This window comes from Coturnix japonica, chromosome 26 (genome assembly GCF_001577835.2).
Source record: "Coturnix japonica isolate 7356 chromosome 26, Coturnix japonica 2.1, whole genome shotgun sequence".
Classification (NCBI taxonomy): Eukaryota; Metazoa; Chordata; class Aves; order Galliformes; family Phasianidae; genus Coturnix; species Coturnix japonica.
Window position 1 is genome coordinate 1,170,639 of NC_029541.1, and position 20,436 is coordinate 1,191,074.

The following is a 20,436-nucleotide window of genomic DNA, read 5'->3' on the forward strand; positions in this document are numbered from 1 at the left end:
GGAACCCCGTGAGCTGAAAATAGAGATCAGGGCAGTTGGAGGGGTGAGCATCACCAACACTGATCCTCTGCCTGATCGCTGTCCGATAATCCTGGCTGGAATTTCTTCATCTTCATCATAAAAGGAATCATAAACTGCCAGGTTTTATGTTCCTTTTCTCCACAGATCCCAGCTGAGGTTGTTCTTTCACTGTGCTCAGCCTAAGCCTCCTAAAGATCCTGCTAAGTCCTGTGCCTCAGTGATATCCTTTGGCAATGAGTTTTGCAAGTAAAGCACTCGCCGTGCATTAATCAGAAAGGTTTATTGCTTTCTAGCAGCTCGCTGGTGCTGGACGGCTATATATAGTTTGTCAGCAATTAGTGGGACACTTACAAGGTTATTTAAGTAAGTTCTTTTCTTTGTGCCACGACTCACGGAACTCCTTGTATGGGTGACAGCACTTGAAAGGCAGCAGTGACAGCAAAGAGGAAGAAAAGCAGAACCAGTTTGGAGTAGGTGGCCCATGGGACATAGATGACTTTTGGTTCAAAGGGACCACTGGGGATGCTCAGGTCTTGGCACACCTGGAGGAGTGTGGGGACAGGGATGGGGGAGCAGCCCAGAGGGATGACGGGTTTGTGGGGCTGAGGGTGGATGCCCCAAAATCAGTGCTAGTTGGGCTCCCCTAAGGCCTTCTGGGTGCTTTTCAATGCAGAAATCTCACAGCAATGGAGGGGCCACAAGATGTCCAGAAAAAAAAGAAAGGCTTCAAGGAGTGGGGCAGCCTCCCATCTCTTTGGGCACGCTCTGCACCCAGCCGGAGGTGTTTAATGACTGTTTTGGATCCCGGAGAGCCAGCGGCTGCCTCCTCCCACGCACCCACGGTAATTCACCTCCTCCAGCCTCTTGCAGGAGGCGGTGACGGGCGCAGGGTGCTGGTAGAACAGGTTCTGGGTTGGGAGTTGTCTCTGAAACCCTGGGAGACCTGGATGGATCCAGCCCAGAGCACGGGTCTCTCTGCGAGCCCTGGCACAGCAGGCAGTGAGCTGAGCTCTACTTTGCGTGGCACTACTGGGCAGGGCGGCTTTTGCACGGCGCTGCTAGTAGACAAATTACAGCCCTGCCTCTGTCCAGGTAGATAAGAGACCATGTGATGCAGTGGAGTGGTAAACGGGCTGCAGGAGGGTAAAGGTGCACAGGGAAATAACCTTGCAGGTTCCCTCCCTCCTCGGGCAGACAGTTCCCACCGACCCACCTTGGTCTGGATGCCTGCAAGGTTTTGGGGCTGCCAGAGACCCAGGAGAAGCAGCGATGTCTTTCAGCAGGAGGAATTGGTCTGACCTCTCCAGGTGAGTTAGGGAAGCGAGGATGGGGTCAGGGTGAGCTGCCGGCACTGTGGGGTTTGGGGAGGACACTGGTTGCCATCAGGTGCTGCCCCATTAGTGCTTGGTGTCGGGGGGTTCCTCATGGGTGGGTGAGACTTGGTGTGGTTTTATTCCTTCTGTCTATGGGAGAAAGGAAGCAGCTTTAGGGAGTTGTCCTTGCCCCATGCCAGGTGTGCTTCTGGTTTTGGGGTCTGTTTGCTGTTCTTTGTGCTGGTTCTGGGAATAGCTGTGGGGTTTTTTGCTCTCCTGTGCTTGTAAGGCCCCCAGTGCATGCCCAGGCTCTGCCCATCTGATTCATCCCCACCACCAAACCTGCCCAGTCCTATGGCTGTACCCTTCCTGAACATGATTTGGGTTCCAAAGGGAGCTCCTGGGCTGGAGGAGGTGGGGGCTGGGGGCTCACATGCAGCCCAGGGATGTGGGGTCGGTGCCGGCATTGCACACACCCAAAGCTGGTCATAGTGAGTCAGACACAGCCCACAGAGCAGTGCAGATATCCCTGTCTGGCTGTTGTCTCGCCCAGCCAAAGGGCCTGCAGAACAGCTGTAGTTTGGGGTAAAACATCCAATGGGATCAGCTCAGAACTGGGAACTGATCCCTCGGTACTCAGGGGCTGTCAGTGCACATCACTGCCTTTATCACCAGGCTCTGGGACAGATCCAGGGCGCATCCAAACCCCATCCAGGGCCACTCCATGGACAGCAGGTCCTGTGCCCGGCACTTTCACAAGGCAAAAAGGCAGTTTCTCCTCCCATGAGATGAGACAGCATTCCCCGAAACAGCAGAGATGTCAAATATCTCAGCACTAATGATTAACAGGGCAGGAGAGGACAAGGCAGGGGAGAGCTGCCAACCTCCTTTTACTCATCTCTTTGAGGTTAAAAAAGGTAATACAGTGAGAAAGGAATCCGTCTTTGAAACAGCAAGAGGGAAAGATTGGCAAAGCAAATCCATAGCCTGATGTGTGGATTATTTAATTACCAATAATGAGAAACTGCACGTCAGCCATGCCAGCTATGTGCCGCCTGCAGGAGCCAAACAAATGCCAGGCGCGGAAACCTGAGTTTCATTTTGGAGCCTGTGTGTGCAAATCAAAGTAACGCGGGCTCAGAGTTTTGGCTCTGTGTTGTCACTGTGGGAGGGACACCCGGCAGCACCTCTGTCCTTGCAAATACAGCTGAGTAGCTCTGCAAGGGCAGCTGAGCTGTGCGGAGATACTGGCAGGCAAATAGAGGGGAGTGCTGCTGCAATGCTGGGGATGCTCACCAATGGATCCCTACAGCAGATCCCCACCTTCTCTATCCCTGCTGTACCCCACACCACGCTGTGCTGGGGGTGATGGGGATGCAGGAAGGCAGCACATGCTGTGCCATGACCCCATCCCTGCTCTCCGTTCTGCACTGCTGCCCCTGCAGCCTCCCCGCCTCCGTCCACCAGGAAGAACAGAAGCTGCGAATGGTCGCGGGGGGTAATGTGGTTTAATTTATGACCCAACCTTCATTACACAGTAACTCACAGAGCTCACAGTGAGTTGCTGTGTCCGCAGTGGTGGACCCAAGTGTGCTCTTGACTTTCACATTCTTAAAAGTCAGCTTCAAAGCAAATGCTGGGCCTGGGTGCAGCTGCATTGAGTGCTATGTGGGGCCAGATCCTGCAGGGGCTATGAGTGTTCACAGCTGGGTCAGGGCTGGAGCTGCAGGTACATGGATGCTGTTGTGAAAACTGCTCCATATTGCCCAATATGGTGGCAGAGAAAGCGGTCATTGTTTGCATGGAGAAAGGAATCTGGTTTTCCAAACAGCTCTGTATTCAGGTTGGTGTTTTAGCCTAAAAGCCATTACTTTGGCTGGCTTATAACAAATTCCTGATCCTTCTGGCTGTGGGTGCCAGGGGAGATCCGTGCCCTTCTCCCCCTGGGGCCTTTTGCACAATGAATATTAAAAGGCCATCCCCATAACCCATGTTGTGGCCACAACCTCCTGCTGCTGCTCATGGTGACCCACCCAGGGCACGTGGTTGGGATCCGTGCTGTGGTTCCAGGGCTCTGCTGAGTTACAGGTGAGACATCCTCACCCGGATCATCTTGCTTAATGTAGGGATTCCTTTCTGATGAATGCTGCCCTGATGAATGGGATACATTAGGAGTAGGAAAGTCAAATGCTTGTGTTGGGAAATGCAGGGATCAGTTGGGTGGATCAGGAGTGCTTATCAACACATGGTTCGTGTCGGTGTTCCCTCCCCTGTGCCCAGCAGCCCTGCATCTCTGCCATGGTTGGATTTTTGGGTGGTCCTGTGTGGATCCTCAGTGATCCTGATGGGTTCCTTCCACCTCTGGATATTCTATGACTGTGATTCCACATCTCCTCCCAAACAGCCTGGCCAGGCAGAGGACACTTGAAGATGAAGAAGAGCAGCAAAGGGAGCGCCGGAGGAGGCATCGCAGCCTGCTGTCCTCCTCATCATCAGTGGATGAAGAGCACCCCAGCCCCGGGAAGGACCCCAGCCCCGCTCCCAGCAGGTGGGTACCAGCCATGCCTTAGGTGTTTATTGAGGAGGAAGAAGCAGCCCAGCAGCCAACCCTGACCTGTACTGGTGCAGAGAGGTGTCCCATCACTGAGTTAATCTCACTTGTGGGCTGGAAGCCTTCCCCTGGTGCTGGGCACCAAGGTCTGACCCTGCTTGGTCTCTCTGCAGGCCCCAGGTCCCAGTGAAGCCAATGGCTCCTGAGGAAAGCGAAGAGAGTAAGTTGACAGAGGTGCTGAGGACAAAAGAAGGGAGAAGGATGAGGTCACCGATGGCAGTGTCTGAGAAACTAAAACAGGAGAAGGAGCAGCAGGAGGCAGGAATGAAGCCACGCACGGGGCAGGAAAACATTGCAGCTGCAGAACGGGGTCAGGATACGGCCCCAGCCCCAGCAGGAGAGCAGCACTCGGAGCAGAGCCACGAGAGGAAGGTGACAGCAAGAGGACGGCTGCAGGACAGAGAAGGATCGAGTGTGGGGACACTACGGGGACAGCAGAGGAGAGAGGAGGAGCAGCAGCGAGTGGCTCCAGAGCTGGGGGGCTGCCGGCTGCGGGAGGTGAAGATCCTGACCCGGACCAGGAGCTCCAGCACGGAGGAGAAGGCAGCTTCAGAGGGGACCTCACCTCCAGCCCAGCAGGTGAGTGGGACCTGGGCATGAGGCTGGGAAGTTCTGGGTGCTGGAAGGACAAAGGAGAAGCAAATGGTACCAGGAGGGAAATGCAGCCACCAAAAAAAGTGGGCCACCATCTCCAAACCATTTCCACCCTGGTTTCTCTGATCAGTGCACCTGAACCTTCCCTTCAAACTCTGCATGACTGCATCAGATCTCTGCTTCTTTTTCCCCAGCAACCAGCCAGGAATCCCTCAAAGGAGGGAATGCAGCCGCCTCCCAGCCAGGAGGAACCTACAGAAAAGCAGGATGCTCCTCCAGCTCCTGCCACCTACAGCAGCTCCATCAGAAGAAGCAGCCCAAGAACAGTCTCCTTTCGGGTAAGAGGAAAACAAGGAGGAAAAGAAATCACATTAAGGCAGTGGAAGATGGGAGAAGGGAAGGGTTGCTTTGGTCTCCAGGCACAGATCCTCTTCCAAAAGTCCGTGGCAGCAGACAATGTGTTCATGTGTGTTGTGCTGGAATGTGGTCTGTCTCAGGTTTGAGATCTGGCTCTTCTGCAGGTGAAAGCAGAGCAAGATTGAGGATTCTGAGACCGACCCAGGTTCTCTTGTTCTTATCTGTTGCTCTTGTATTCCATCTTCTTTTGTCTTCCAGGTGATCTCAAATAAGCAGAAAGAAGAAAGTGAGAGCCCTCTCATGAGAAGGTCAGAGCCCTCCATGTGCTGCCTTTATGGGCAGGGATGGTCCCTTCTCTGTTTACAAAGGGAGGAGGAGGGGATGGGAGCTGACCCTAGGCCTGAAGAACATTGGCCTCAAGCTGACTGGGCAGGATGCTCGGAGGGACAGCAAATAGGAAGATGGGGACATGGCTTACTGAGCATAAGGGGATGGGTTGGCAGTTGGACCTGATGGCCTTAGAGGTCTTTTCCAACCTTAAGGATTCTATGATTCTAAGACAAAGCCCAGATCTGGCAGTGCTGGAGATGGTAAACTGTGTGTGGGCCATATTAATCCCCACAGATCTGGGTCACAGTTGAGGATAGAGCTGTTTCCATGGCAGATGGATACAGGATGAGTGCCTGGGTTGGACGGGCTCTTCTCCTACCAAGTGGAGCCCACCAGGACCGTAAGCTGAGGCAAGGAGTTCCTGGGGGCTGCATTCAACTCCCTCTCCTCTTCTTCACCAGCGCAAGCATGAGGATCCCGGGCAGCAGCAGCAGCATTGAGGAGAAGCTGGAAAAGTACACATCAGCTGTGCAGGTAATGAAACCAGGCTGGGAGATGTGTGAGGGGAGCCTGGAGCTGAGTGGGGAGAGATGGACTGAGCTGCACCAAAAAATCACCATCCTAATAGGGCTGAAGAATGTCCCATGAGAAAAATGGATCAGCCTCAGGGTTTTAGTAGAACCTTGGGGAGGGTCATGGGGATGCTGTGTGGTTCTGCTGAGCAACCCCGAGAGCTGGATTAAGGTTAAGGAGGGAGCAGACTGTGAGCTCTGCTTTCCATCCCCTGGGGTGAGCACAGCCCCCATTGATACCCCTCTGTGTCTTGCAGCGCTCGGGCTCAGTGAGATCTTCCCTGACCGTCCAGAAGAGCCTGGTGCTGACTTCAGAGGGGGTGGCCAGCAAACGCAACTTCTTCGAGGCCAGTGCTCCCAGCAAGGCAGAGCCACTCACTGCCAGGAAGGTGAGGGGAGACATCGGCTTTTTAGGGCAAATCTTCCCCATTTTGGGTACCGATGGGTTGGACATCAATGTGCAGTGTGACAAGCTGACACCTGGGTGGGTTTGGTGGGAGGCTGGTGGGCAGGGCAGAGCTTGGGCCACTGAAATTGAGTTCTGGCAGCGTGTGGGTTCGTATTTGGGGGGGCTGGGATAGAGCTGAGGTGTGTCGGCTTGTCCTCACCTTCTGCTCAGTCTCCCTGTGCACTGGGCGCAGTCCTGGGCTGTGTTAGTGCAATGATAGAGCTGGAGCTGTAACCCTGGTATCCATCTCTGTGCCACAGGACAACCTGAAGATCCCAGGATCGGTGACGTCGCGCATTAACCTATGGATCAGCCGAACTCAGGAGCCTGCCAAGGAGGAAAAGAGCAAGGTAACAGCTTGTGCCATCACCTTGGGATGAACACCGAGACCTGGCAGCCTGGTGGGACATATCCCTGCATCTAGGGGGGCAGGGGATCTTGGAAAGGTTTGGAGGACCCATGGTTGAACTCATTAAAGGCTTTGACACTTCATATGGGCTCTGAGGAGCTTGAGGACCTGCCGTGTACCAAGCTGTGCTTGGGGTCTGGAACAATTTGCATCCTGCGTGCAGGATGCCCCCCAAATGATGGTGTCCCACAGCTGCAGCGACTCAGACTTGGTTCCAGCAGCACAGATCTGGGGGAGATGGGGAGGAGACAGTTTGAACTCCAGGCAACTTTCAGTGCTTGGAGAGATTCAACAAGGACAAGTGCTGGGCAGATGTCACCCTACACAACAATAGGATTTGCTCAGGGCAGCCTCCTGGTACAGGACGAGGAGGGGCAGCCCCAGTCGGTCAGACAAGCCTGGGCACCCCCAACACTGAGCTCTGGGATTAGCACTGCCCAGACATGACTGCATGGGAGGCTGCACTGCCTCACTCTGCCTGAAAGGGTTTGATTCTGGGGTCACTCCTGGGTAAAACTTTCTTCCTTGGTTGTTTTATTTCCCCTCCCTTATAATATTTTCCACCATTCACTTCCTGGAGACTTCAGTTAGATGGAAATTCTTTATCCAGAGGTATGGGGGGGACCCTGTGCCGCTCACAATTCTCCTCTTTGCAGGACATCAGGAAAATCAACAGCCTGCCAAAGCGTGACATCTGGGTGAAGCAGCCCAGAGAAACCCCTGCAGACACCGAGGTAGATGTGGGGCTGTGCTGAGAGCTGGGGCAGCACCAGGATCTGTATCACCCACAGCCTCAGCCCCATCGTTGCTTCACTTTGTTTTTCAGTTGTAACAACACCAAACACAACGTTATCAGATGATAAAAACTGTTTCTGCTCTGAAGATCAAAGCCTGGCCCTGCCCTGCCATCCAGCAGCTCACACTGCCAGAGTCCCCACTGCCACCTGCGGGTGGAACGGAGTGGCCCGGGGTCCTCTGCTTGTGGGCTGGGAAGGAAGAAGGCTGGAAGTCCATCCCTACAACCCCTCTCCTTGCTTGCTGCCTGGTCAGGAGCACTCAGACCTGGAGGCTCCCTGCAGACTCTGAACAGACCCTTGCCTTGCTTCCCTACAACACTGTGGTGTCCTGCATTCCCTGGCTGTGCCCCATAACTGTGCTTGCTAAAGGGATCTGCCCATACCCATCCCTTGCAGCTGGATCATGTCAGCAGTGAGGCTGCACATCCATAAACTGTGCCCAGCCCCATGCGTGGGGCGAGGTGGGGGACAAGGAGACGTCACCCCCTCCCCAGGGCTGGCCCAACTAAAGGCAAAGGCTGCAAAGCGTGCATGCCAGCTTAGCCTGGAGACCCCAAAGCCACCTGGTCCCCATGTGCCTGCTGCACCCACCTGGGGGGACACCAGCTGCCCAAATCCTTCTGCCACAGGCTGGGGCTGTGCCTTCAGCAATTGCTGCACTGTCCAAATTGGGTGTGGGACCCTCCTGCTGCCCCCAGATCTGCTCTTGCTTGTTTGGCTTTGGATAGGACTTGATTTTCTCTCAGACTGGTTTGTTTTCTAATAAAAGTGGCTCCTTCTGAAATGTTCCTGCTCAGTTGGGACCTGAAGGACTTGTTTCCCATCCATCCTGCAAGAGGGAAAAATAAGTAAAAATTAAGGACAAATATCTCAGGGTGGGGGATAAAAAGCAGTCTGAGCTTTCACATGACAGCATCTGGGGCTGCAGCAGAGGGTCGGGTCCAAAGCGCTGCCTTATCAGCGTCCCCAGCCCTGGGAGGTGACAGCTGGGCTGGCTTGTGTCAGCCCCTCGGGCACTCACGTATCTCCATCCGACGGGTTTAAAATAGCAAATCTCTGAGGCCACACAATAGCTTGGGCTTATATGGGCTCCTGGGGGGGAGAAGGGGGAGCATAGAGGGGGCCGGGGCTGCTGCTGCCGAAATAGCAGCTCACAAGTGTTGCATTCCTCTCTGGGCGCCGGGCACATTCCTGCTGGCTCTGCCCGCCCCGGGGTGGGCGCTAGGGGGACCTTAAAGCCTCTGCCCCCCAAGGAGCCCTTCCCAGACTGCCACCAGCACCCACCGCTCCGTGGGACCTTGGCACAGGTAAGGCTGGGGATGCTCAGCTCCAGGAGGTGATGACCCCGCAGGGGTTTGGCCTGGGGTCGGTGTGGTCCAGCTGCTCTCATTGGGATGTCTTTGTGCTCTGGAGGCATTCCCCTGGGTAAAGCATCAGAGCCCTCCTTGGTGGGTTTGTCAGCAGCAGCGCCAGCATCGTTAGGAGCTGGGAAGGATTTGGGGTGCCCTTGGAGCTCTGGTGATGCTGGGAGAGATGTGATACCCACAGGAGCACCAGCACAGCTCGCAGTTTGTGTCAGAGCTGGAGCGCTGCTGGTTGTTTCAGAATGAGTGTTCAAAGCCTGAGCTGGATTATTTATCCCATCTCTGTGTCAGATTCTGTGCGGAGGATGGATAGACATTTCTTAGAGCCACGTTCTGGTGTAACATGGGCTTTTCTTGTGTGCCCCTTCAGCAGTTCTGGTTTGGCTGTTGTTTCTCAGCAAATGCGTGGTGGGATTGTGGGATTTGGTGATGCAGGAGGTGAATGGAAATGCATCCTGTCCAGGAAGAGATCTCTGCTCCTGGGAGCCCCAGGTGCCAGCAGCCATGTAAAGGGTTTGGCCAAACTCTGGGGGCAGCAGAGCTGTGCTGTGCCCCAAATATCAGCTCAGGAGGTCAAAGGGCTGAGCCAGAAGGAAGGGGGAAACAGCAGCAGCCAGGCAGTGAACCTGAGGCAGTTGGGACTGTCTTCTGACTTCATAGGTCTCCAAAAAGCCCCTCCTGAGTCACTGCTCATCAGGGATATCTGACAGCTGCGTGGTACATTGAGGCATCCCCACTGCTGTGCGCCATCCCCATGTCTGTGGGTCCCTATCCTGCATTCAGCATCCTTACTAAGTGATCCCCATGCCTCTCCTACCCATCCCGGGTAATAAATACCGAACAGATGCAGTCAGGAGCAGTTGTTCCTACAACACCCAGTGGGAGTGGGGAGCTGCTCTGGGAACAGGTGGTTGGGCACAGGGAGGTTATTTCTAGGACTGCCTTACGCTGTGTGGATGGGTGATATCACCCAAGAACACTGGGAGGGAGATGGATGTGCAAGGAAGATGCTATGCTCAATCCCACTGCTACACCCAGCTGTAATTTATTACCCCCTTTGGTTAAACTCAGCTTCAGGGCTTGGAGCAGGAGGGTGGTGCTCATGCTGAGCTCACATTGCCCCTCTGCTCTCAGAGGGCCGGGCTGTCTCACCAAGATCTTGTGCAGGGCTACAGAGTGGAGATAACAGAACTTCTCTGCAAATCATCATATCACAGCTGAGCTAAGAATAGTCAGGAAGAAGCCAAGCTGGGCGTTATCATTGGGTGATTTTCCCATGCCCTGAGCAAAAGCAGCGCCCTGGGATGGCTCCAGCAGGGAGCTGTGTCCTGGGCACAACTAGCAGCAGCTCTCAGCATGGCATGGGGCTGTGCCCAACCTCCTGCCTCTCATCCATGGGGAGCTGCGGTCCCAGGATGGAAAGGGACAGGGGAACCTTATCTCTGCTGAGATATCACTGCCACAGCCCAGCTGGGGACAGCTCACAGCTCCAAGTGCTCTGGGGAGAGGCAGCAGGACAGGCTGTGCTTGTCCTTATCTCAGCTCCTAACTCTTGCTTTTTCCATCTTGCCTTGCATTCTGCTAGATAACCAAGCATGTCAGACTCTGAAGAGGTCGTTGAAGAATATGAGCAGTAAGTGGCATGGTTTCCAACACTCTTTTGCTCCTTATTCCTGCATTCCTGCAGAGGGGGAAGCTCAGCTGCGCTTGCTGCCTGTACACCCAATGTGAGAGCACTTCAGGATCTCATTGTGGCCACAGGCATCACTGCTGTGTCTGTGCTGAGACCCCTGCAGTAGGGAGCTGGGCATCAGCTGTGGGTCAGACCTTGTACCCAGATTCCCCTTGGCACATCAGATGACAGACTGCATCTCCCTTCAGGTCAGGAAAGGACTTTGGGGCCATTCACAGGCTTTCACACCCTGAGCACTTGATCTGCTCAAGCTGCATAACAATCCTGGGCTCTGACCACTGTAGGAGTTCCACAAGAGCACTTCATTCTCTGCTCAACCCAGGTCTCAGCTTGTCTCCACTGCCACCTCCCCTCACAGCCAAGCAGTTAATTGGGGACTTCATGAAAAGGGGTCCCCAGCCCTGGGGAAATGGCAGCTCTTCTTCAGCCCCATTCCTAGATGTATCCACCCCACTGCAGCAGATCATTGCAACTTGGCTTCTTTGTGTCATGCTTTGCAGGGAGCAGGAAGGTAAGGGGACACAGAGCATCCACAGCCACCCTGCGACTGATGCTAAGGAACGATGAGGGTCACTCATGTCTTCTTTCTCTTCCCTTTCTCCCCTGTGCACTCATTTGAAGAGGAGTACGTGGAAGAAGGTAAGTGATTCTCTTGCTGCTGGAAGGGCAGGTGCTGTTGGTTCAGGGTTTTGCTTGAGGGGTGGCGATGATTTTCTTGCCATGGGCAGACAGAGAAGGTTGATGGGACCATGTTCTGAATTCTTCCACCTCAATCATAGGTAGGACCAAAGCCACCCTGAATATTCTCAGGATCTCTTTTCCCATAGAGATCCCTTGTCCCAAAGAGGGAGGTGGCAGTGCTGGATGTGGGTGTGTGGAGAAGTGTGAGCACAATAATTCAGCAGGCACTGGACCTTCAGCTGAATGCTTATTAACGATGCTCAGGCAGAACCTCTGACCACCATCAGCACGGTGCAGGACCAAACCTCATGCTGCAGCAATGGGGCCTGTCTGTACGGGGTGGGCATGGGAACTGGGGTATGCTGGGGCTCCTGCTGATGCAGGGCTGCCACACAGCAACACATCCTGAGAGCTAAAAGGGTCAGAGTCCTCACCTCATGCACACCGGAGCTCTGCCCCACAGCTTTAAGGCACCTGACTAACCTCTGCGCTTCTTCCCTTCCCTCCTCCCTGGCTCAGAAGAGGAAGAATGGCTTGAGGAAGAAGACGGTAGTTACTACACCTTTCTTTGTTTCCTATCCACCTCTGCTGTGAATGTATCGTGGGTCGGTGTGTCCTGTGCCTTTCCATGGTTGGGAAATGGATTTCTTTCCTTCTTTCACTTCTCTGCTGCTTTTTGCACTCTCTCCATCCTACTGTGCCGACCTGCTCTCATTTCTGTCTTCCATCCCAACATACCCATGGGTTGCTCTCTTCTTTTCCTTTCTTCCTCTCTTGCTGTGGGACCACACCTGTCCCACAGGACCTGTGGGCTCTGACGGAGGACTCTCGTGGGGGTACTGCTCCCTCCAGTGGAAAAATGCTCCAACAGTGTCATGCATGAGGTTTCTGCCATACAGTTTCCTTCTTTGCTGCATGGAGGAGAGCAACAGAAGTCCATCTCCTCAGCTCTGGCATCTCAGGGCACAGCTGGGGAGGGAAACAAGGGGCAAAACCAGGAGGGGGATCTGAGCCCTTGGATTTTATCCCCCCTCATCCATGCCTTACCTTTGGGTAAGGGCCTGAATAAAGCCCTTTACTTTCTGCTTCTTTCTCACATAGCTCCCCCTCCTTTGGGTCTCCTGGACTCAGTGCCATGGTTGTCCCATTCTGGGGGTCTGTAGGGAGCCAGCAGGAGCTGTGGCCATTCCACTGACCCTGTCCTTGTTGCACAGGTCAGGAGGACCAGGTAGAGGAGGAGGAAGGGGAGACAGAAGAAACCACAGCAGAAGGTGTGTGGTCTGTGTCCCAGTGCTGTCACACCTGGTGGCCACAATACAGAGTGTAAGAGACGTGTAGTGGTCCTCACCTGTGGATGCTCTGGTCACACTTTCCCCCTTACTTTTGAGACAGAACAAGAAGATGAAACAAAAGCACCGGGAGAAGGTAAAGCAAGAGCGGAGGAAAGACATTTTTTGGTCATTTCAGTCTCCTATATCACCATCTCCATGCCATGGGGTTTTCAGTACTGAATTTTGAATTCAGCTGCTGCTGAAAGGAGCCAATCTGCAGTAAATGGGGCAGAGCTACCCTGGCCCCATCCTCTAGCAGGGCAGGGGCAGTAGGAGACCTCCAGGAGGGATGTATTCATGCTGCTTAGGTAAGAAATTCACCCCGGGAAATGGAACAAGAAGGCAGCGCTGGTGCCTTCCCAGCCTGAACTCCTGCAAAGATCATATGGGCTCCCCTTGGAGAGGACCTGGGGTTCTCCCCATCCACCTGGGGGTGAGGGACCTGCCCTCCCTGTATCCATCCTGGGCTTTGTGGTGGGGACAAACAGTGCTGGGGGAGCCTTATGATCCCTCCATGGCCAACACATCCCGTATTCCACAGGTGGTGAGGGGGACCGGGAGCAGGAGCCTGGGGAAGGTGAGGCATCCATCCCTGCTTCCCTTTGGGGTAGGAGGCACTGTCCCTTCACAGTACATACCCTGAATGGCCAGAGCATCAATGCATGTCTCAGATGCTGGCACACAGATGGACACCTCACTGTGTTGCTTTGGTGGAAGAAGATGTGCCTGTGCTGCTGGGAGGAAGGAGTGGCTGGGTTTCATGGGGTTTGGGGTCAAAGTATGCCACTAACAATGCCTTTCTCTCCTGTTTCTGGGGACCCACAGGTGAATCAAAGCCCAAACCCAAGTAAGTGTTGGTGCATTTTCTTTGTTGTAAGGTTTGAACTAGGAGGTGTTCCTCTATGGCTCTCATTGTAGCTTCGTGCCACAGTGAGATCCATAAGGGACATGGGACAGCAAAGCCCTAAAAGCATGAAAGCGGGGCAGGGACTAAAACATGGAGTGAAGAGAGAAAAGCAGACAGAAAAACATGGGATTCTTCCCTGTCCTCCACAAGCACTCATCTCTGTGTGCTGTGGGGCTCAAAGAGGAGGGCTGGGCAGAGCAGTGTATGCGTGGGAGCCCTGCCCCATTCCAGCAACCTGCTCCCAACCTCCCACTCACCTTTCAGGCCCTTCATGCCCAACCTGGTGCCTCCTAAAATCCCCGATGGCGAGCGCCTGGATTTCGATGTGAGTGCATCTAACAGCAGTATCGCGGTGTTGCTGCATCCAGCAGCTCTCAGAGGGTTTCAGTGTTGTGAGCACAGCCATCATCTTCATTTCTTTCTGGTACAGGACATCCATCGCAAGCGCATGGAGAAGGACCTGAATGAGCTGCAGGCCCTCATTGAAGCCCATTTTGAGAGCAGGAAGAAGGAAGAAGAGGAGCTCATCTCTCTCAAAGACAGGATTGTATGTGGGCAGTCCATCCTCTCCGTGGGCAAACAGCCACAATGCTCTCCACATCAGGATATACCATGTCCCTGCCAGAGAATGATTGGGATTTGAACCTATTTTGGTGCCCAGGGGTTGGGAATCTGCTGTAATAGCCATTCCATATGGAGATGTGGGAGCATAAAACCTGTCCCTGGGGCTTTTGGGTCATTAGGGGTCTCAAAGAACAAAGGGAATGTCCTGAGACATCCCAACCACGGTCTTCTCTCTCTGCAGGAGCAGCGGAGGGCAGAGAGGGCAGAGCAGCAGCGCATCCGCAGTGAGAGGGAGAAGGAGCGCCAGGCCCGCATGGCTGTGAGTACCCTCAGGGCTGGGGGCTCCCTGCAGCACATTGCCCACCACCACCACTCCACACAATCCCATCCATGGGGCACACAGGCACACGAACTGTGCACGTTGCTCCACAAGGTCTCCACTCCTGACCCGCTCTTATCCCTGGCAGGAGGAAAGAGCTCGCAAAGAGGAAGAGGAGGCACGGAAGAAGGCTGAGGAAGAAGCAAGGAAAAAGAAAGCTTTCTCCAACATGCTGCATTTCGGAGGCTACATGCAGAAGGTGTGAGCCTGTACATGGGGTTGCAGTTGCAGGGGGGTTAGACCACAAGCAGGTCCTACAGGATCACATGGTGCTGCAGAGAGGGGTTCCTATGAGCTGGAGAGGACAGGAACGTGCTGGGGGCATCCCAAAAGCAAAGGGTGCTGCTGGGAGGAAGAGCTGGGGATGGGAGCTGAGGCCGGGCAGGTTCCTTCCCTCTGATGGGCTCCAATTGTTTGTGCAGTCAGAGAAAAAGGGTGGCAAGAAGCAAACGGAGCGGGAGAAGAAGAAAAAGATCCTCAGCGAGCGGCGGAAGCCCCTGAACATCGACCACCTCAATGAAGACAAGCTGAGGTAGGTGTCACGGGTTAACAAAACCATGACAGGTAGGGATGCTGCAGGAGGAGCGAACGGGGATGTGCCATATCCGTGGCTGTGCCTGGCTGCGGGTGACAGCGGCGGCCATCAGAGGGAGCCACGCTCACAGACGTGGGACACGCGTGTCCCCACAGCGAGACACACACGTGGGACTGCCCAGCAACACCCGTGGATGGTTCCTGCCTCGGAGGGGCTGGCGTTGCTGCCCCGTCCCTTTCATCCCTCTTCCACACTGACATCATCCATCTGTTCCCATAGGGACAAAGCCAAGGAGCTGTGGCAAACCATCCGTGACCTGGAGGCTGAGAAATTTGACTTGCAGGAGAAGTTCAAGCGGCAGAAGTACGAGGTGAGCTGCCAGCTCCTCACTGCTGGCTCTCCCTGGCTGCTTCTCCAGCTCCTGATATGGGAGAGCTGCAGGCTGGATGCACACTGTGCTGCATTAGAAGGGACCCATGCACAGCTTGGCATGGGGCATCCCACCAAGCCTCACCACCCACCTGCATTTCTCTTGCAGATCAATGTCCTTCGAAATCGTGTTAGTGACCACCAGAAGGTGTAAGTACCTGGGCTGGCTGTTCGCCCTTCCTCATTGCTCACTGCTCCCAGTTTAACCCCATGTTTCTCCTATCTGCCCCATACCTCATCCTTACACACCTGCAAGGACCTCAGATTGTGCCAGTGTGTTCTCACTGAGAGGCCCTCACTGTCCCCCAGCTTCCCCCTGCCCCCAGACAGACCCACGTAGAGCCCTGTGTCCTGCAGGTCCCACACACCTCCAGCTGTCACCATCCCTGCTGTACCCTTACCCACCACCTCAGGGAAGGCCCTGGAAGACCCCCCCCCCCCCCCAAGGCATGTATAGGAGTGGAGATCCCATGGGCTGTGGGAGCTGTGCAGCCCCACAAAAACATGGGAGCTGATCCACACATCCCTTGCAAAGCACTGGGGGACCTAGGGTGGAAGTGGGCATTAAACCCATTCTCTCAGGAGCACTGTATTGCTCTCATTCCCCTGTCTCGTCCTGCATGAGCTGTTCCTAGCCTGCCCTTGAGTCAGTTGGCAGCATTTCCCCCACTTACACCAAATCTCTCTTCTTTTCTGCCCTCCCCTGGCCTGGTGCTGCAGCAAAGGGTAAGTACAGGCTGCATGCCTCCCCCCACACCAGTGCTGTGTGGGCACCTGGGGCTGACCTTGCACCAGAAGGGGGGATGAGGGAAGGACTGTCCTGGGGACTGGTGTCAGAGTGGGGTTGGTGACTCTCAGGATGCCCAAAATGCCCATTGCTGACTGTCCAAGCCACCACCATCACCTCCTCCTCCCTGCTGGCCCATGTTACTCCAGCTACCTATTACCCCAGTTCCCATAGAGTCCCAGCCCCCCTTACTGGCTCAGCCCCCACACTAGGGAAGGTGATGCTGATGATTGTACCTGCAAGCCCCAACCAGCAATAGCTTGGTCCTCTTTTGAGGGCAATCTAGTAGTACTCATCTCTCTCTTCATTTTCATTAACACATTTTTGCCTGCTCTGCTTCCCATCCAGGTCAAAGGCTGCCCGTGGGAAGACCATGGTGGGTGGCCGGTGGAAGTAGATGGCTCTGAAGGCAGAGGTGAGGCTCAGCCATCAGACACTGCTGTCCTCTCAACCCATGCTAGGGCTCTGCTGCTGCCCCACCATGCAGTGCTTGCACAGTGCTTGCTGCAGGCTCCACGCTGCCAGGGTGAGCAGGTGCTCAGCAAGGTGCTGATTCTCATCTCCACACCCCCACCTGATGTTGTGTCTGTAAATAAAGAGAGGAGTGAGGGGGTGCGGGTGTTGTGTCCACTGGGAACCAGGAGGAAGCACACAGCAAGTTGTCCCAACAGCACTGAGCTGAGCCCACTGTCAGAGCACGAAGGGATGCAGCTCCACCTGGAGCCTTCTGATAATGTATGCTTCCCCAGGAGGGGAAGCAGAAGACCCCTTACAAGCTGTGGCAAGCTGTCCCCTGCTATCACTCAGCAGCACCTGAGCCATGAGGTTTCTCCCACAGTGATGGGGAAGGATGCACAGGATGGTGGATCTTCATGGGCAGCCGAGCAAAGTCCCCATCAGTGCCATTTCCATCCAGCCTTGATGCATGTCCATTTGGAAACAGCATCACCCCGAGCTCCAAACAATCAATCCTCCAAACCCTCCTGCAGAGGCAGGGCCATGCCCGGTGCTGCACAGAGGCACTGCCTCTCTGCCCGTCCCTGTGGGCGGCAGCGCCCAGGGTGGGGGCACGGCACGGCGGCACTCCCTGTTTGCCACAGCACAGCCTGTCCCAGCAGCACACTGGCCCCCCGCCAGCCTGGCTCCCTGTGCTGGGGCCGAAACCAGCACCCTCCTCCCTGCCCGGCACCTCCCTGTGCCCTGAGTCAGCACCCAGCCCTTTGCCATCTCCCACCCATGTCCCACCACCCGTGGGCATGGTGGTGCAGGATGCCGGTGTCCCTTGAGGCACAGTGCAACAACATGGGGTTTTCTTTGGGGTTTTACGTGCTGCACGGGCTGTGTGAAGGTTGCATGGGTGCAGCGTTTTGTGCCAAGGTGTTGTGAGTTGGTGAGTGATGTCTGGGCTTGCTGTCACCATCCTGCCACGCACAAGGCGTGTTTTGCAAGTGGATGAGTCTTGTCTTAGTGCTGCTGTAGGATGGGAGTGAGGGAACCTCGAGAGCAGACATTGGAGGGGTATGGATAGAACTTGGTGCTGCACTGCTGGGACACTCACAGTGTGCCCATGTCCTGCAGTGCTGCTGTATAGTCCCAGTGTCTGCATGGGACGTGGGACTTCTGGATGTGAAGTCAAAGCATGAACATCCTCTGGAGCACAGAATGAGGGGTGGAGAGCTTTGTCCTTCCCCAGTTACTTACTGAAGGCAGTGAAGCCCTGGAGTGTGCCCCAGTGGGGGGGTCTGGAGCACTATGGGGTCTTGGGGGGGAGGGAGGGCAAGAAACTGGGATGGTTCATTCTGAAGGAGACTCCAAAAAGGAGTTGTGCAAGTAGTGCAAATGTCTGGCATTTCCAAGTATCTTATGGCTGCTTTTAAATGCCCTATAAAACCTGAAGTTTCAATTAACATCTCAGCTCTGTAAAGCGCTGCCTGTACAGCTAATTCGTAGGTATCAGTTAATTGTTTTAGCTGGATAAACTCACCCGTGGCTTATGCTGATCCCACAGATGTGTTAAATCATCAATGAGGACTTTAATGCACCGTAAGCACAGTTTAGCATCTATGCAATGACCAATGTCTGTGAGACAAGTCCTGCTGACAAAGCAAGCAACTATGCTCTGGGATGGAAAGGAAGAAGCTTTGGCTGTTGCATGGAAGCAGCTTTTTATTGGCGCTTAGTGGAAGTAAAATAAGCTTCCTAGTGATATCTGAATCACTGCTTTTGCATGTGCTCTCATGCCCAGGTTTCAGCTGAAGTCTTGGGTGTAAACCATGCTCTTCTTTGGTGCAGGCAGCAACCACTGGCAGAAACACTGAGATCTGAGACCTAGTGGGGGCCCAGCATTGGATGCATAAGGTCTGCACTGATCTGGAGCTCTGAGCTCTTGTTTTTACCCCATCAGAGCTCAGTGTTCTCTGCACATGACGTTGGTGTCCACTCCTTGTGCTGCACCAATCAATGGGTGAGATTGCAGCACAACGCAGCACTGACGTTCCCCTACAAGTGATGCTGTTCTGGTTTTGGAAGCGCCGTGAGCCCTTTACCTGCACACGTAAATAAATAGAGTTGTGCCTTTTCAGAGCCATAAATCAAACCTTGATATCATGACAAAGACAGAACGCTTTGATCCAGGGCAGCACTTTGATCTCCAGATGTTGGTGATTACCTGTTGAAATAGAGCGGTAATTGTCACTTTTCAGGCAGTGTTGCAGCTCTGCACTGTCAGCCTGTTGGCTGTGTGCCTCGCCACACCTCAACATGGAACAGGCAGAACATGGGGATCAATTACATTTTGTAGTTCTCAGATTCTGCTGGTTACTTTGGAACATGGTATTTTGGCAAGCGAATGTTCAGCTTTGAGATGTTTTCCACCCAGGATGTTACAAATAATTACAAACAGAATGATGCTGGCAGAGAATGGGAAGAACTTTTGGGTGCTGGGTGAGATGCCCATGGGCCCTGTTGGGAGGACAGGGGCTGATTGGCTGCACCCAGGGCTCCTGTCCAACAGGGTTGGTGCAACAGTGTCAAGGAGATCTCAGCATCACCTGGGTATGGTATCATAGACTGATTGTATGTTATAGTGTAGTATAGTAGAGTACTATAGAATGGCTGGGTTGGAAGGAACCTTATAGACCATAGATCCATAGAATGGTTGGGTTGGAAGGGTCCTTAAAGACCATAGACCCATAGAATGGCTGGGTTGGAAGGAACCTTAAAGATCATTAAAAGCATGCAGCCATCCAAACATCATCATTGCAAAGGAAGAGTAACCGAAGGATTTGGGGAATGGCTGGCATTTCTTTGCAGTTGTGGAGAAGTCCCAGTTGCAGCCCCTTGGGCTGTGGCAGCTCCTTGCACACAAACTGATAAACCCAGATGGGATGGGCTGGGGTTGGACTTGGGAGTCTCAGAGGTTATTTCCAACCTTAAGGATTCTGTGATTCTCTGATTCTATGGAAAGCACGTGTCCCCACCGCAGGGACATGAGGGTGACAGCTGCACCAAGAGGTCATTTGAAGGCACCTGGGCCCAGTGGTGAATTTAGCAGTTTTGAAGCAGGCTTCCTAATGCCGCAGACGAAACAGATCTGGGGAAACTGGCTTTCATTTTGTCCTCCCTTTTGAGGTTTTGCCCCAGAGGCAGAGCAGGGATATTTCCTAGTGGAGATTTATGGAGCATACAAGAGTTTCCAAACCAAAATTCTTGGTCTGTAATGTCTCCATTATTGCTGTAGGGCTGGGTCTCTGAGTTCACTTACCCATAGGAGAAAAAAATGATGTCCTCATCTCTGTTTTGCTTAGTATGTCCCACATTCCCCAAAAGCCAGCAACCTGCAGAAGTCACATTCTTGTGGGAGCTTAATGATTTGCCCAAAGCAAGGAATAAGAAAGCTGGGACTGAACGCTGCTCCAGTGCCATGCTAAGTTGATCACAAACAAGGCTACACCTTCATTAAAAGACCCCAATATGAGTTGTTGTTCCCAAATAATTGGTCTCAAGACAGCAGAAAAAGGCAGTTTGGCCAACAGTGCTGAGCAGGATGTGCCCTTGTATGGTGGATCTGCAGAGGGACTGTAAGCTCAGCACTTTTAGTGCACACCGGCTGCACACACAAATGAGGAGGAGGAAGCCACACGGTTGGTTTTGGGGCATTCCTGCCGAGGTGTTGCTCTTTTGATGTCAGTGGGGCTTCTCCGGGCTGGGTCTGTTTGCAGAGCTCACAACCCTGGAATGTGGCCGGGGATTGGTGTGACCAGTCGGGCCAGTCAACAGATCTTCTTCCAAAATGAATTTTTACTGAAATCTGCA

At 54.0% G+C, this 20,436-nt stretch overlaps 2 protein-coding genes across 5 annotated transcripts; both read left to right on the forward strand.

Moving 5' to 3' along the window:
• Window positions 1–895: 895 nt before the first annotated feature.
• LAD1 (ladinin 1) lies at window positions 896–8,236 on the forward strand. Of its 2 annotated transcripts, XM_015884846.2 has the most exons (11): window positions 896–1,113; window positions 1,216–1,328; window positions 3,739–3,882; window positions 4,059–4,524; window positions 4,734–4,877; window positions 5,155–5,204; window positions 5,688–5,760; window positions 6,056–6,187; window positions 6,507–6,596; window positions 7,312–7,389; window positions 7,482–8,236. In XM_015884846.2, exons 2-11 carry the CDS (start codon window positions 1,291–1,293, stop codon window positions 7,485–7,487), a joined length of 1,221 nt encoding a protein of 406 aa, XP_015740332.1. In that variant the 5' UTR covers window positions 896–1,113; window positions 1,216–1,290; the 3' UTR covers window positions 7,488–8,236. The 2 variants fall into 2 exon arrangements, with proteins under 2 accessions (XP_015740332.1, XP_015740331.1); XM_015884845.2 differs by having other exon boundaries at window positions 896–1,328.
• Window positions 8,237–8,651: 415 nt separating this feature from the next.
• On the forward strand, window positions 8,652–18,699 carry TNNT2 (troponin T2, cardiac type). Of its 3 annotated transcripts, none has more exons than XM_015884848.2 (19): window positions 8,652–8,759; window positions 10,402–10,449; window positions 11,010–11,020; window positions 11,131–11,148; window positions 11,710–11,739; window positions 12,405–12,461; window positions 12,583–12,615; window positions 13,063–13,098; window positions 13,347–13,368; window positions 13,693–13,753; window positions 13,859–13,975; window positions 14,234–14,311; window positions 14,460–14,570; window positions 14,794–14,903; window positions 15,186–15,276; window positions 15,445–15,485; window positions 16,056–16,061; window positions 16,471–16,537; window positions 18,415–18,699. In XM_015884848.2, exons 2-18 carry the CDS (start codon window positions 10,412–10,414, stop codon window positions 16,517–16,519), a joined length of 909 nt encoding a protein of 302 aa, XP_015740334.1. In that variant the 5' UTR covers window positions 8,652–8,759; window positions 10,402–10,411; the 3' UTR covers window positions 16,520–16,537; window positions 18,415–18,699. The 3 variants fall into 3 exon arrangements, with proteins under 3 accessions (XP_015740334.1, XP_015740335.1, XP_015740337.1); XM_015884849.2 differs by lacking the exon at window positions 18,415–18,699 and adding an exon at window positions 18,131–18,328; XM_015884851.2 differs by lacking the exons at window positions 11,710–11,739; window positions 18,415–18,699 and having other exon boundaries at window positions 8,656–8,759; window positions 16,471–16,735.
• Window positions 18,700–20,436: the final 1,737 nt, after the last annotated feature.

Excerpts from the sequence above, each read along its gene's own strand:
- LAD1 (XM_015884845.2), top strand. The coding sequence starts at position 1,291 with ATGTCTTTCAGCAGGAGGAATTGGTCTGACCTCTCCAG. Across the intron at positions 1,329-3,738 it reads AATTGGTCTGACCTCTCCAG|CCTGGCCAGGCAGAGGACAC; the intron begins GTGAGTTAGGGA and ends CCTCCCAAACAG. Across the intron at positions 4,878-5,154 it reads CAAGAACAGTCTCCTTTCGG|GTGATCTCAAATAAGCAGAA; the intron begins GTAAGAGGAAAA and ends TTTGTCTTCCAG.
- TNNT2 (XM_015884848.2), top strand. The coding sequence starts at position 10,412 with ATGTCAGACTCTGAAGAGGTCGTTGAAGAATATGAGCA. Across the intron at positions 13,754-13,858 it reads GCGAGCGCCTGGATTTCGAT|GACATCCATCGCAAGCGCAT; the intron begins GTGAGTGCATCT and ends TTTCTGGTACAG. Across the intron at positions 13,976-14,233 it reads TCTCTCTCAAAGACAGGATT|GAGCAGCGGAGGGCAGAGAG; the intron begins GTATGTGGGCAG and ends CTCTCTCTGCAG.